Raw genomic sequence first — 16,286 nt, forward strand, 5'->3', positions numbered from 1 at the left:
CGCAGAAGCATAAAACAGGCTTTAGAATTAAAATACTACACAAAAGCCTTTCATTAGTTAAGGTAATGTTTTTATTTGAACAGTATCCACTATTACAAGCACAGACCTCAGACATCTGCTATGCAGCATTTACAAGAAAATACTGTTTGCTCTTTCTTTGCGATACAATCATCATCATCATCACACAAGTGCATGTAACACTCATCCAAATAGACACCATCACAAAGTTTATGATGCTTTGTTTCTGTATCCTTGATTATATGGTCCCAGTAACAACCAAATCATTATTCATAACACATACTGCTTTCTGTTGGAATTGCCATATCTTAAACTATTAGTAGGAGGTTAAGTAGTTCTAACTGTACTGTGCTGGTCTCAGTTCAATGGATTTCTGAAGTTCTTCCCAGCAAAGTGAGCTTTATCCCCCAATTCCTCTTCAATTCTGTGCATGAAGAAAGCAAGCAGGTAAGCAGAAGACATACAATACATATGCTTATTAATGCCCATATGTTTAGAACAAATAATATTTTTATTATCATAAACAACTGTAAGCTTACCTGAGGATCTGGTTGTATTTGGCCAGACGCTCTGAACGACACGGGGCTCCTGTTTTAATCTGAATAAGAAGAGGAAAATAAAACAGTCCGAGTAAGTAACTGTAAACTGAAGTTCATCATTTTTATGATAAATCTAAAATAAGATTAGAGCACACTGTACCTGTCCAGTGCAAAGTCCCACAACCAGGTCAGCAATGAACGTGTCCTCTGTTTCCCCAGAGCGATGGCTCACCATCACACCCCAGCCACTGGACTGAGCCATCTTACATCTGTGGGGTAGGATGTTACAAATAGAAAAGATCACAAAACATCTCTTTTAGGAGTTTAAAAAAATTGAGCAAATTCTATTCTGGCAAATATTTTGACAAAAGTGAAGATTTTTACAATTTTATCAAGGTTTTAAACTCACGCCTGCAGGGATTCGGTAACACTCCCGATCTGGTTGACTTTGAGCAACAGGCAGTTGCAAGCCTTGTTCTCCACTGCATTAGCAATGCGTTTGGGGTTGGTGACAGTGAGATCATCTCCCACTACCTGGATGTCCGTGCTTTTGGTGAAATTGGTCCAGGCCTCCCAATCATCTTGATCAAAGGGGTCTTCAATAGAGACCACTGGAGTAGTAATAAAAACAGATTCACATCTCAGTGTCTGAGCTCAAAGAAAAAAAATAGTAATGTAATTAGTGCAAGAGAGCAAAGAACTGATGGATACCTGGATAATCCTGAATGAAACTTTTGTAAAGGTCAGAAAGCTCATCAGGGCTAATGTATCGATCGGGGTCATCGGGAGACTTGAAGTCCAAGTCGTACTTTCCGTCACGATAGAATTCAGATGCTGCCACGTCCATGCCAATCACAATCTCATCTGTGTATCCAGCTTTACTGATGGCACTCTTCAGCAGCTCTAGGGCTATTATAAACATCCAGAAAACAATACAGAAGTTATAAGCTCTCTTAGCTCTACAGTCTCATCAAGTATAATTGTTTTTCTCAAATACCTTCTTGGTTCTCCAGGATATTTGGTGCAAATCCTCCCTCATCCCCAACATTGGTGGCATCCTGGCCATATTTCTGCTTAATAACATTCTTCAGATTCTGGTACACCTCTGCACCAATCCGCATGGCTTCCTTAAAGCTACTGGCCCCGACCGGCAGAATCATGAATTCTTGCATGGCCAACTTATTGCCAGCATGTGAGCCACCATTGATCACATTAAAGGCCTTAATGGAAAACAATGAAAATTGCAAAATTCAAAGGGATCATAACATTTTCTTCCATGATTTGCATTCATACGTTTATTAAGATTTAAACAGAAAAAAAATCCACATTTCCAGTGGCATTACACTTTTTGCTCATTGTACAGCTTAAAATACAAGAGCGTTCTGTTTCTCACCGGCACAGGCAGGATGACCTCGGGGTTTCCAGCAAGGTCAGCAATGTGACGATACAGAGGAACACCTTTCTCCGCAGCTCCAGCCTTACACACAGCCAGGGAAACACCCAGGATGGCATTGGCACCAAATTTAGCTGATGTCGAAACAGATGCAGAAAATAAAGGATTATGACTAGACACATTACATACTATTTGCTTTTGTTCACAAGTTTATACACACAAAAAACTGGGAAACTATCTTTTGTGTTTGTATTTGGATTTTTGTGACAATATTTTAAAATGTACACTACCGTACAAAGGTTTGTGGTAATATTTTTTAAATGTTTTTGAAAGAAGTCTCCTAAACTCAACAAGGATGCATTTACTTGATTAAAAATACAGTAAAAACAGAAATATTATGAAATATAAAAAACAGAAAGTTTTGAAGAACAACATTTATTTGAAATAAATGTAACATTATAAATTTCTTTACTTTTTATCAGTTTAATTCACCCTTTGCTGAATACAAGTATTAATTTCTTTCAAAAAATATTACTGGCCATACATTTTTGAATGGAATAAACTGTAACAAATAAATAAATAAAAAAACAGGAAAAACATCTGATTGGCTTGGGCCACTTCTGATATCAAAATTTATTCAAGAGGATGGAGCTTGTCCATACTCTCTTAAAAAGCCCTTTGAGCTCAAACACAATATAATTAAAGATCTATGCCACATAGGTAAAGAACGACTGTTAAGAGGAAACTTTTAATGTAAAGCACAATTGCTTTTCTACTGTTAATGTGTAAACACGTAAATATTATGATTTACACTTGTTATCAGTTCCGTCCAGTTCCAGCATGAACTGGTCAATCTTTTCTTGCTCAACTACAGGAATTCCCTGTGACAGAGAGAAAGACAGCAAGACAGACAAAACAAATCATTACCAACCCATGTACAGTTATTACACTGCCTAATTTGAATTATCAAACTCTAAAATTCTCACCTGACTGATCAAGGCAGGTGCAAAAGTTTGATTCACATGCTCAACAGCCTTTGATACACCTACATTGCACAGAAAAAGATGACATATATGAGCAAAATAGGTATAAGCACAAGTTATTGTGGATTGAATGGTGCTGCAGTTAGACACATGCACATCTTAACATTCCATTGCTTAGTTTAGCTGCTACCACAAAGCTACAGATCAGATATTTGTCAACTTTTTTATGATTTGTAATGTCAGCCAATCGAGTGCCATAAACAATCTTTATTTATTCCATGCAAATATTGCACACTAAATAATTTTAACAATTACTTTTAAAGTACCAAAGTAAAGATCCTTACATTATTCACTGATGTGAATCACATGCACAAGCATTTTTAGAAATGTACATAATTTTTTCATAGTACATAATTCAGGTCACACAATATGACACTGGGTTGAATGTGTCATGCAAATTCAGACCCATCAAACTCAAAAAATAAAAGAAGTTCTCACTTGTTAACTTGGTATCCGTTAACACAAGGCTGAACCAATTAATCAGTACATTTCATAAGTTTTCCTTCCCAATGTAATAGAGAAAAACATAGCTGGTAAAAGAGAGACAGTCCATTGTGTTCAGTAAATACATCTAGCTTGACAAGTCTTGTTTATTTCCAAAACAATGTCCAATAAATGCTGCAAGACCAGATTCATTCATTAGAGACATGAAAAAGCAGAGTTACCTTTTCCCAGGTAACGTGACTTATCGTTGTCTCTTAGTTCCAATGCTTCATAGATTCCCGTAGATGCTCCACTAGGGACAGCAGCTCGAAACAAACCTGTTTTAAAATCAGCAGATTAGTATTTGTTCTACTTGTAATGCATGTACACTTAACCATCTTCATTTTGAGTAATCTCAATTTGGAAAGAAATGTCAAGGAGAATCACCTCTATCTGTGTAGAGGTCCACCTCTACAGTGGGGTTGCCCCTAGAATCAAAAATCTCACGAGCATGTATCTTCAGGATAGACATGATCTTAAAAAAAAAAATTATAAAGAAAGAGCAATCAGCTTCTGCTGAAATAGACATCTCTGCAAATCTTACCACATATCTAAAGGAGATTTCAAGGAAACCTGAGAACACCATCTGCTTTACAGTAATACTGCTGACCCACAGGGTCACTTTGTCAAATCCTCTTGTCTGGTATTAGGCAAAAAAGAGGCAGATTTAATTATAGAAGGGAAATATCTGCAGAAATTAATCCACATCTCTTTCAAGCAAACATGATTAATCGTTTTCAAAATGCACATTGTGTATTGAAGATCGTGCTATCTTTTGGGGCATAATGAGAAGATCAGATCTAATTGGATTAGCAGCTGTCACTCTCTGGCCATTATGCTGTCAACAGAGAACGAAAAGCTTACTCAACGGGCCTAAACGTTTTTGCATACAATACAAATACTGAAAACATCAACAATTTTATTTGTTAAACAGTACAGTATTATGAGCCACAATGGCCAGTCTCAAACTCAGTCATTTCCTTCTTGGAATCAGATTTTTCCTCGATAGTTTGTTCTGCAAATATTTAATCTAATTACAGTGTGTGAATATGAGTGGGCGTGATGGACAGCATGACTCATCACGGTCCTTAATGTCGAGAAATGATCTTATTCAAGGTCACTCTTATCCAGCACGTCATTTGTCACACTCGAGACTGAGAACTTAATGCTTTCTGTCTAAATATCTCAATATTAGCGTACTAAGATTGCCTAAGACTAAAGTAAAAGCCTGGTTACCGTATAAAACATATGTAAAGTTAGCAAGCGGAGAGTTTAAAGTTTATAATTAGAACGCTACTTACCTCAGCGAAACGGTATAATTAAAGCGCAAGATGAAGAAATCAAGTTCTCATTCAAGTTCACAACCAACGCTGGCGGCTCTGGTTAGGAGAGCATAGGGGGAGATTATAGAAAAGGCTACTGGAGACTACTTGGCTAGAATGGGCCATGGCTGTTGGCTTGAAACAAGTGATGTTGAAATGGGCGGGGTTTTGTGGTCAGGATGTTGCCGCTGTTTGGCCGGATTTAATATAATTTTATGAACTCCTATATTTTAACACTTTATTGTGTATTTTCATTTAAATGATTATCAAGATGTACATATGAATTATTCAGGTGTAAAGTATGGTTCGGACCAGACCAGACGGCGTTATCACATGCTAGTTGATACTTTTCTCAACACTGCGTAGCTTGACCAATCACAGTCGTTTGATGATTTAATTTAATAGCAATTGTTTTGAATTATTTTAATCTATTCGGGAGATAAACATATCTGGAATTAATAGATTTACTATTGTTTGTGCTTTTTAAGTGTACAAATGTTTAAAATAAGTTACAAAAATTCATCTGAGATTTGAATGCAGCTCAAAGGAGAATTAGTCTTTCTGAGCAGTCATGCGCTCCCTAGAGGAAGACACTCTGAGAGGAAACGGTGATTACCTCGTTCACTACATTTCCACCTAATGGGGGGAGATGACATGGAGAAAGTTGTAGTCCGTTCTCCAGCAATTTAATAGGCTAGACTGTCTTTTTTAGAATAAATTGTTATCTGCCATGGTTTGATAAAGTTCCACTATTTAAAGTAGACCTATTTAAAATATAAGAATCTAAAATGTTCAACGTTTTCAAAAATCGTGCTTAAACTTGAAGCCCTGGTCTTAAAATCGTGTAGAAACAATATAGAAGCAATACATTTGATCACTGTCCTTATGACACGAATATCACAACAAGAGAATGATGCAGTAATGGTACCAATCTGTTAAATGATATCTCAGTCAAATCCAGAATCTTAGATTGTTAAATCATTAACCTTCTACTACCATATTCTTGTCTGGAGGGAAAATGTGATGCAATGACAAGAGGCACAATAGAGTGTTTGTGTGCAGGAGAATCCTGGCAACTCATTCCCTTGGGCCAGTAATCCCTCAGGTCATTGCCCCCACCCTCCCTCCTCCATTCCCTCTTTTTATCACTCTCTCAGTCTCACATACAGGTGTGTATTTCCCCTCATGTACAGTTTGTTTCGTGGAAATGGTTGATGTTTTGTCGCTTCTTTCGGGTACATGGTTTCTCAGAAGGCCTTGATGACAGCCAGCTGATCCCCATGTTCCTCCATCCTCTCGTCTCACAAATCAGACCTCAGGGATCTCATTAGCAGTCCACAGGCTTTTGGATATAGTGAGGCATTGACCTGTTGCCTGGGTTACAATACAGTCCCCGTGTCCCAGCATTAATTCCTGGTTGGAACTCTCATATCCTTTGTTCATTGCACAAACTAAAAAAAAAAAAATCTACAATAAATCTACATTTTTATTGAATGTACAAGTAATAAAAATAATAATTATTTTATATGTGTATCAAATAGGCATCAAAAACCACAGAGTCCCATATCTATTTTTTTATTGACACAAGCTGTTTAAAGGGTTAGTTCACCCAAAAATGAAAATTCTGTCAGTATTTACTCACCCTCATGTTGTTTCAACCCTGTAAGACCTTCGTTCATCTTCGGAACACAAATTAAGATATTTTTGATGAAATCTGAGAGCTGGATCACTCCTCGATACTATTCCAGAGGCTTCTTGAGGGATTGAAACTTGCCGGCCTCGAAAAGTTATTAAAGACATTGTTAAAATAGTCCAAGTGACTACAGTGGCTCAATATTAAGTTTATCAAGCGACGAGAATACTTTTTGTGCGCAAAAACAAACATAAATAACGACTTTATTTCAACTATTCATTTCCTTCTCTTTGGGCCTCTAGTCAGTTAAACTAGTGTAATTGCATAGAGCTACGTCACATGTAGGCTCACTATTGGCCGACGCTGGTCATGTGGGTGATCCGTGTGACGTACAACAACAGATCATACGCTGTTAAACTGAGAAGGAAAATGAATAGTTGAAGTCGTTATTTTGGGGGGTTTTGCGCACAAAAAGTGTTCTCGTCGTTTGACAAACTTAAGATTGAGCCACTGTAGTCACGTGGACTATTTTAACAATGTCTTCAATAACTTTTTCGAGGCCGGCAAGTTCAATCCCTCAAGAAGCCTATATGGACTAGTATGGCGGAGTGATCCAGCTCTCAGATTTCATCAAAAATATCTTAATCCGTGTTCCGAAGATGAACGAAGGTTTTACGGGGTTGGAACAACATGAGGGTGAGTAAATACTGACAGAATTTTCTTTTTTGGGTGAACTATCCCTTTAAATAATTATTTTATACTGTATGTGCATCATATTTGTGCATATTTATGCATAAATCTACTGACCTTAATTTTACCTGCCCTTTTGAAGCGACCAATGCAAGTAATGCTGCTGAACCCTGACACCTGTTTAGTAGGACTGTCCTGAACAAACCTTGAGCACTTCATCGTCCCAATGAAACCTTACATCGCTCTAAATGCCAAAAGCAGGATTTAATAGTGCTTTTAGAGTGTGGAACTTTATTTTTATTGTCGACAAAGTATGTTTTCTATCTCCAAAATCAAAGTTCCAGATTTAAGTTCAAAGTTGTAAATGTTAGGTGGACAGAATTCTCATTTTTTCTTTAAATTTTTAAGTTATAAAATCTCACATCGCGAGTTGGACTGATAAGCCAGTCTGAATTTAATAGTCAATTTGTCTGAATGAATTGAATTCAAACACATATCTTTTTAATAATGTTAAACATTAATAATTATGCATAATTTGACATTGATAATCTTGCATAATCATTTATCTATCATGTTTTCTGATTATATGTTTGAATTAGAAATGATTTCGGTTTATTATTCTTTATTTTATTTTTTGCAGTCAAATGAATAAAAAATGCTGAGCAAGAATGTAGTAAAAAGTATATCAGTTGGGCCTTCAGCTCGTCTATTCAACACCTCAATGGAGTTTATTATCATTGTAAACAATTCAAATGATCAGAGGAGCACACAAAGGGCACATTTACTGATTGCCGATCGTCTTTTTTAACTTTAATCTAATGATGAACATTAGAAAGGAGAGTAAACCTTAAAAATAAAGAGGAGAGGAGGCTTATTCTTGTCTGTTGCCCTGAAGTCTGACCCAGAACAAGAGACACCGAGGATGGGGCGTGGTCTTTTTGAAGGTTAAAAGCTTGTCTCATTTGTGTACTCAGAAACCCAGAGGCACTTCCACACTAAACTAACCAATCACAAAACACAAGACACACCTGCTCATAGACGAAGGGCAGGGATTGGTCACATCGTAAAAATGACACCTGGGCAGGGCTCCAAGGTGTACCTGAAAACCTAGATGTTTTGTAGGAGCGGTTTCTTCGCTTCAGGAGCTTTAGGAGATTGTGTTTCTTTTCGAGCTTGAGACTCCATTAGTAATGTCTTTGTGTCTTCTTCAGCTGTCCTCATACCGGTTCGAGAGGTTTGGCCTAACGTGGAAGAAGCAATCATACCTTTATCAAGAGGAAGGAGCAGGAAGTGATCTTCCTCAGCTAAAGCGACGCTGCGACACAATGGCATCTCTTGTGCATGACTCCATACTGAATGACCTCAACAGGAATTGATAGGGTAACTAATAGTTATTTTTCATTTTTTGAATACATTCAACAATTTGACCATATAATTAATTAATTGCAAATAAATGTCTTTGTATGTCAGTTATTATATACAACAGAAATGCTAATGGTAAACTATAAAAAAGACAATGATATGGAATTAAACATATGTAGTATTTTAGATTTTTTATACTTACAAAAATCCTTTCTTACTTTAATATAAAAATGAAGTATGCATTTTAGTATGAAATGTCAATCATTGAAATTTGTCAAACATAATGGACTATGCGTGCCCAGCATGTTAACTTTCACTTCCGTAATGTGTCAAACCTGTTTGATCAGTTTAAAACAAAGGAGTATGAAGTACAATATGTAAAGCATTTAAAGAAATTACCTGAAATAATACAACAGAAGTTTTTAATGTTATAATTTATGGTGTTAAACATAAAATAGACTTGTTCCATCTGAGAAACTGTTTAAAGACTTGAAAAATGGATTGACAGATGGACACATGCTCTCATATGCATTATTTTTCCTCTCTTAATAAAAGGGTATTGGTAACAAGAGAAATGAAACAACAATAGAGCCAAAACATAAAGACGTGCTTAGCTTGGTTTCAGTAGTAAGTGAGTTATCTCGAATCTTATCTAATCTAACGTACAGGTGAGGGGTCAGTCAGGTGCACATCAGGTTTAGGTGACAAAGATCAGCCATTTTGATTAGCATGACTAAGCGCTTTCCTTACCACCTACGTTGTATGGTTGTAATGGGATTTGGTGGCTGTAGACACAATTTTGTTTTGATGAAGGTGTGACCAATTAGTTGAACTCTCTCAGGTCAAGGAGACGTCTCAAAAGTCATAGTTGCTAAGCAGACTGGGCAGGGCATACACTTAAGAAGAAAACTTCTTGGGTTTCAATGTTTTTTGTTCTTTCTAATAATGGTTGTCAAGAAAATGTGTAAGGAGTTACTGCAAAGTGGAAGTGGTCCGGTTAAAATGAACATGAACAGCTTACATCAAAGGATTGGGGTCTGATACAAGATAAGCGCCGTTTAAAGGAATTATAGGAAGCTATTAAAAACAAATGACGGGCCAGTCAGGAAAATAGATAATCATTAACAAAAATATTTACAACGTCTTGCTAAAGTACACTAACTATCCTTTTATAGTGACACACAATATGAAAAGCAGAGAGTCTTCCCTCTTGTTTCAGATGGGGTGAAAAACTAAAAAAATGGCAAATCATTTGAGATCTACATTGGATGCCCATCTCCATCTTACAAGGCAGTTTTGGATGTTATATCTTCTCTAATACTGCCTGGTAATGATGCAGATGGTCCTCTACGGGCATCGTTAAAAATGCTTTGCATCTGGGTGTGGACAGACACACAGACTATGCAAATATGCGCACATACAAATACACAGAGGAAAATATGCCATGGTGAAATGTGTGTTCTTTGGCTATAGTTGCTTTGAATGCTATGATGCTGAAGAAGTTCATCCATTGTCTCTAGGGTACATCTTACCCGGCAGTGCTTGGCTGTTCACTGATGTTCTAACACTGTCTGGTAACGATGCACTCTGGGGGCTCAGTCACCATGGAGTTAATAGAATATGAACATAAAAATTCTTTCAACAAATATTAAATTGAGAAGTAGCCTATATGAAATAAAGCATTTTGGCATGTGACTTTAGAATATGTAATTAAATCAAGTCAGTGATTTATAATAGGAAAAACAGTTGAGACGGCTTAATTAAAATAAAAGGAGTGTGGTTAAATAACAGAGAAGAACATATAGACCATCAGTAAAGTTCTGAACCGCACCCTGTTACATCCTAATGCCCGCATGAATGTCACGAAAGTAATTCCTCCGTATCACACACCCTCTAATGTGCTAGTCAACGATCGGTTCATCATCCTTTTCTTGTGTCTTATTGTGTGCATGACACCTGAGATCTGTGTGACAAACACTAATTGAACTGCACCTACACAGTTCACCTTTCCTGTTTGCTGTACAGAACAGGAAGTACTGTTTTGAAACCCATTTTAATTATTTTCCAGGTCTTTATATAATGGAAAATGCAAAGAAAAAGCAAACTTTTTAAGCAATTTAATGATAAAAGAGACATGTAAATAACCCACGGACTCAAATATTATTACTTATGGAAATATATCTGTATCATGACACAATACAATATTTTGGTTGCATTCTGAATGTGAATAAGGAATAATGTCACTTTCTGTTCATTATATAATTGCAGGGCTGTGTTGTTCACCCAGAAATGAAAATTCTGTCATCATTTACTCACCTTCATGCCATAAAAAAACATGCATGACACAAACAAACACTTGTTTTTGTCTGTACAAAACATTATACATAACCTAATCAAGTTTACATCACAATCTATGTGGATGCTGACTCTTCTGACATTGACCCTTTAGGTTTTCTGCTTTTGAACTGTCTATAAACCTGCCATGATGGATATCTGCTTGCACTTTATGCTTTACTAGACCCTTTAAACAGTTTCCTTTAAGACCTTTCTCCTGAAAAATAATAACCACTTTAATTCGCCATTTTCTTTTTGTCTGCTTTCATCTCTTCTACAGTCACATGACATCGGACCCTTTCCTCTGCCTCTCCGCTGCAGTAAAATCCTTTGATTTGTGTCTTACCAGGCAAGTTTAGATGTTGATACTCTGTCTAATACTGCCTGGTAATGCCATCAATCACAAGGAATTTGATCAACATTATCCTTTTCCTAGTGACACTGTGACAATGATATTGATTGATTGATTTACTTTTTACTCATATTTAGAATTACTAATTTCTAAAACAGTCTTGAGTATGTATTTCTTGTGACATGTATTAAAGAATATGGATCTGATTGTTCCTTGTCATATCGTTTAATTGTAATCTTATTTTGTACTTAAGACAATTAACGCAATAAAACAGATTTACATCAAATATAGACTTTGTGTGTCACTTCCAGATGAAACAGTGTTCAGATGACCAATGAAGAACTTTCCTCTAATTTCTGATTATAAGAATTTTTATACATCATTGAAATTGCTTATTTTAATAACAAATAAATTTAATGAAAACAATTATACTTTGTAGTGTACAAATATGTCCAGTAAATAGTTTACTGAACAAAAACTCACAAAGTGCAATAGATAGCCAATGAAATATTTTAGAGCTGAGCAAAACTAGAAACACACACACGCACACACACACACACGCACACGCACACACACACACACACACACACACACACACACACACACACACACACACACACACACACACACACACACTTAGAAAAACAAAAAAATCTAAAATTAGATAGAATTAGAAATTAAAATTATATATACTATAAATAGGAACTATAAATAAATATATTTCTAATAGTCTACTATAACATTTTAGACATTGTTCATTGAGAGTGCAAAGATATGTGGATGTATCTTTTACATCGGATGTATAAAATAAGTCAGCGTGGCTTTTCATCCAGTCCACTAGATGTCAGCACTTACATCGTGTAGTCTTGACGGTTTACAGTAACGAATAAACCAAACTGTGCAAGCGTTACTACTTCCCTATCACGCTTTGCGACATAATTTAAAATAATAAAAACAATAATACATTCTTTCTAAACCATATTTGTTGATCAACAAACATGTCTGGAATACCGCCGGATTCTTGGCAACCCCCCACAGTCTCGTTGGATACAACGTAAGTCGCACCATACATTAGTAGCTGCTAATAGAATTGTGAATGAATGAGACACGTTTTGATAAAACATTGCACTAGCAGTATAGCTTTGGTCATTGTTTTATCAGTTTTATTAAGTTTATATATATACATATATAGATAAACGTGTATGTTTAACGCTTGATCGTATGAATGATGTAAAAGGGTAATAGAGATTGTTTTAGATCAGAGTGCTAACGTTACCCATGTCCGACTAATTCGGTTCTTCCGAACAGTTTCAAAAATCACTCATTCAATGGTTCTTTTACGTTGAGACGTAATTACGCCATACCATTTATTAATGTGCATTAGACAAGGCTAAATTTTAAGTTCTTTCTGAAAGATGTTATATGCTCTTTGGTGTTGGGTGTAATTAATTACTGTAATTTAATTACTTTTCCCTTGACAAAAGTAAAGTAAGGGATTAATCTGAATTTTGCTGTACTTCTGTAAGTACTTCGGATGTAATTGCATTAAATACTGTATAAAACAACATCACAATTTAATGTTATTTTTTTGTAACTTCTCCCTTTACACAGTTCAGTTCAATTCAAGAATATTTATGCAATTGTATATAGTTTATTTGAAAGAATCAAAAGTGCATTTTCGTGTCTATCCTTGGATTGTGGAGCTTGATATGGGATTTAGAAAGTCATTAGTAATCCAATACATTTTATAGAGAGCAATTAGTACAGTAATCGAATTACTCTGTTGAAGATGTAATTAGTAGCTAGTAATTAAGGTAATACTATTTTACAGTATCCCTGCTACACATTACATACAGTTGCATTACACATATTACTGTAATAATAACCATAAATTATGCATAATTACATACAACTAATCCAAACCAACCCCTATTCCTCATAACCCTATTACATGTAGTGAATTATAACTCGGTACTTAAATGTAGCCTATAACACAGAGACCTTAAAATAAAGTGTAACGTTTATTAATTACTTTTTTAGAGCAACTTGCCCAACACTGAAGCTCTTACATACAGAACAAGATGGAGTATGTTTGTGAATTTCTATGAATTTCTATGTTTGTGAATTATTATTATTATTATTATTATTATTATTCCAAAATGAGTCGCTGAAAGAGTTCTTAATGCTTATTACCAAAACAAAGAAACAATGTAATGCCCTTCCTTACTATACATTTCCAAATATGAAAATTAAGATTTTTTGCTCTTTCCTCTTCAAGTTGTTTTTTAATGTTAATTTTTTTTAAAGTAATCTTTATTGTTTGTTATCAATCATCTGTTTCAATATGTAACTTTCAACTGATTTCTTGATAAAAAAAAAAAAAAATTTATTAACAAACATTTTGTATGCTTGATGATAAAACTTGCAATCCACCATTAAAATTAAATCAGCTATTCTCCAGCTATAAAAGTAACTTACTTTTGGCCTATAGGACCTGTCCAAATTGGAGATGGCTCTCTGTTCAGAATGAGTCACTAAATTGTTTATCTGCTCTGATTCAATTTTACCACATACCCACACTTCATATTTTCTTTTCAGGATGGGAACTATAGTGCTAGAACTGTACTGGAATCATGCGCCAAAAACATGCAAGAATTTTGCAGAGCTGGGCAGAAGAGGATATTACAACAACATCAAGTTCCACCGCATCATCAAAGACTTTATGGTTCAAGGCGGCGATCCAACAGGCACAGGTGAGACAGCCATGGAAACAACAATAATCATCAATCAACACTCCTTTTAGACATTTCATTTAACAGTTCAATAAGATGAATCATAGTAAGGTTGGAAGAAGTCAAATTCAACATAGTTTTTTGTAACAGAAAAATTGGTTGTCAATTTTATGTCAATAATTTTCTTTACCAAGGGAAACCATAACTACTTTTTGTCTTTAGTACCATAAGAGATAAATGGAATTTAATTTTAATTTACTGTCATGGTCTGTTTGGGTTGTTTAACCATTAAGAGCATTTTCATGAAAAATTTGATGACAAATTTCTGCAGGTCGTGGTGGTGCATCTATATATGGCAAGCAGTTTGAGGATGAATTGCATCCAGACTTGAAATTTACAGGTGAGTAGAAATACAAGAGTAGATTTAATAGTTTTGTAATAGCAGTAACAAGCAGAACACTCAAGTGCTATGGAAATATTTTGTCCGCTCACAAATCTATGGCATAATTTTATTTTAAAAAAATATCCAGCATAAGAACTATAGGTTGTAGCTAACATTTTTAAATTGCAGATCAGCCAATGCTTGATTACACAGGTTTAAGTGAATCTAAAGATTTGTGGACTTGCTTGGCTGAATAGGTTGTTGCAGTCACGTGACTGTGTTGACGCGCGAAATTCAGATGGAGGGCAGGAAGTGAAGAACGCAATGGACGAGATGGAGGAAAGTCCGTACTGTACTACTTTAGACGCTATTACAAGATAAATATATAAACAAAAACATATGTTGGACGTGATCCTTACGTTATGAAGAGGACCGATTTTCAACTGAATTGAAAGATTTGCCTGCCATTTAGGCGGTAGATATCATCAACTACCTCGTCTCACAGACATACTTTGACTTTACAAAGTTCAAAGACTGGTACGTGGCACAAACAGACACATAAGCTGTATTAACTCGGCTTTGACGAAGTGATCACTGACACACACGGGCATTTTCCCATTCGGCTACTCCCGACCGCAGACGTAGGTTTGCAAGTCAATTTTTCCAATGTTTTTCTGTCAATTTCTTGTATTTTCCCCCCTTATGAACAACAAATTTTGGCACACGATAAAAACTCCTCGTGGTTTGATCGATTTGAGCAACCATAAACGACGCAAAACATAGGCATTTTGAGTTTGTTATAGTGATTCCTAAATATAAAAAATCACTTCCAGCCCTCCATCTGTCTGTATCGCCATGGCAACGCAGAGACGTGACGTCATGTGAAAACAAGCTATTGTAACTGTAATTGCTCACAGCACTTGACCATAATAAGTGTCAGCAATATAGTAAAAGGGGGTTGAATCGTATTTATCCTAATATCATTGCTTAATTTAAAAATAGATTAAAATTTTATTATATCTTACTTGAAAACCATAAAGTCTTCACATCATTTTCATGATAATTAAAAAAAAAAGTTTGTATTTTGTAGGTGCTGGAATTCTCGCAATGGCCAATGCAGGGCCAGATACAAACGGAAGCCAGTTCTTCCTCTCATTGGCTCCCACACAATGGCTGGATGGGAAACACACTATATTTGGACGGGTCTACCAGGGCATGGGAGTTCTTAATCGTATTGGCATGGTTGAAACCAACAGTCAGGACCGTCCTATAGATGACATCAAAATTCTCAGAGTGAATGTACCTAACTAAGATGTCTAACATCTTATGCCTCATTTTTGTACAGCCCTTTTATTACATTAAACTTTCAGAGTTTTCATTAAATATGTTCTCTGTTCTCTTGGTTACCCCGAGTACAAATCCCTGACCAGAGGGCGGCGTCTTAACTATATGAGTTTGGGTTCATTATAGAGAAACTGTCTTTTTAATGTGTACATTCCTTTACATTATGCTAAATGACACTCAGAAAGGTGAAGAATTATTTGGCAACTCGCATGAATGTAATTGGAGATGACAGTTATGGTTTCAACACACTCACACTGCATTAGTTGCTCTTAGATCAGTAAAGATGTCTGGGTGTTTGAAATGCTTTCTTTGGAACAAAATAAGAGAAAACTATCATATAATTTCTCACATCAAATATGGAGATAAAGTGTACTTGTGCCATAGCACAAGGTCACCAACAAGATATGCAATCATATATCATTATGTCGTTTATAACTGCTGGCAGACATGGTAACTAGCTTTACAAAGGGTTAAATACAAATAGCACACACAACATTGCAAAATCTTCAGTATCTTGGCCTGGCAGTGACTTTTTTTGCAGAACAACATCAGTTTGAAGCAATATCACTGTAATCCTGAGTTTCTGGACAGATGTTTTTTATGATCCTAGACTTCAAAGGATTTTTATTGAAAACATTTCAGAGTGCAACTATCCTGCA

The 16,286-nt window shown here is 35.8% G+C and overlaps 2 protein-coding genes across 3 annotated transcripts; one reads left to right on the forward strand and one right to left on the reverse strand.

Moving 5' to 3' along the window:
- Positions 1–53: 53 nt before the first annotated feature.
- eno1b (enolase 1b, (alpha)) lies at positions 54–4,974 on the reverse strand. 2 transcript variants are annotated; one of them, XM_077198303.1, is made up of 12 exons: positions 4,778–4,974; positions 3,864–3,951; positions 3,659–3,754; positions 2,937–2,995; positions 2,762–2,831; positions 1,951–2,084; positions 1,555–1,777; positions 1,269–1,466; positions 967–1,168; positions 718–826; positions 558–616; positions 54–442 (listed from the first exon to the last, which is right to left on the reverse strand). In XM_077198303.1, the coding sequence occupies exons 2-12, from the start codon at positions 3,946–3,948 to the stop codon at positions 376–378; spliced, it is 1,302 nt and encodes a 433-aa protein (XP_077054418.1). In that variant the 5' UTR covers positions 3,949–3,951; positions 4,778–4,974; the 3' UTR covers positions 54–375. The 2 variants fall into 2 exon arrangements, with proteins under 2 accessions (XP_077054418.1, XP_077054417.1); XM_077198302.1 differs by lacking the exon at positions 4,778–4,974 and having other exon boundaries at positions 3,864–3,997.
- A 7,059-nt stretch (positions 4,975–12,033) lies between these two features.
- Positions 12,034–15,666, forward strand: ppil1 (peptidylprolyl isomerase (cyclophilin)-like 1). The gene is made up of 4 exons (XM_077198249.1): positions 12,034–12,223; positions 13,768–13,922; positions 14,233–14,301; positions 15,374–15,666. Exons 1-4 carry the CDS (start codon positions 12,168–12,170, stop codon positions 15,592–15,594), a joined length of 501 nt encoding a protein of 166 aa, XP_077054364.1. The 5' UTR covers positions 12,034–12,167; the 3' UTR covers positions 15,595–15,666.
- Positions 15,667–16,286: the final 620 nt, after the last annotated feature.

The sequence above is a fragment of the Siphateles boraxobius genome, unplaced genomic scaffold (assembly GCF_051911475.1).
Source record: "Siphateles boraxobius isolate OS27281-9 unplaced genomic scaffold, OSU_SipBor_1 41, whole genome shotgun sequence".
In the NCBI taxonomy this organism is placed as follows: Eukaryota; Metazoa; Chordata; class Actinopteri; order Cypriniformes; family Leuciscidae; genus Siphateles; species Siphateles boraxobius.

What these genes read in the sequence shown, in the direction of transcription:
- ppil1 (XM_077198249.1), top strand. Translation starts at nt 12,168, where the DNA reads ATGTCTGGAATACCGCCGGATTCTTGGCAACCCCCCACAGTCTCGTTG. An exon ending in ACAGTCTCGTTGGATACAAC is followed by an intron (nt 12,224 to 13,767) that starts GTAAGTCGCACC and finishes TTTTCTTTTCAG; the next exon opens with GATGGGAACTATAGTGCTAG. An exon ending in TCCAGACTTGAAATTTACAG is followed by an intron (nt 14,302 to 15,373) that starts GTGAGTAGAAAT and finishes TGTATTTTGTAG; the next exon opens with GTGCTGGAATTCTCGCAATG.
- eno1b (XM_077198303.1), bottom strand. Translation starts at nt 3,948, where the DNA reads ATGTCTATCCTGAAGATACATGCTCGTGAGATTTTTGATTCTAGGGGC. An exon ending in CACCTGCCTTGATCAGTCAG is followed by an intron (nt 2,832 to 2,936) that starts GTGAGAATTTTA and finishes TCTCTGTCACAG; the next exon opens with GGAATTCCTGTAGTTGAGCA. An exon ending in GGACGGAACTGATAACAAGT is followed by an intron (nt 2,085 to 2,761) that starts GTAAATCATAAT and finishes TTTCGACATCAG; the next exon opens with CTAAATTTGGTGCCAATGCC.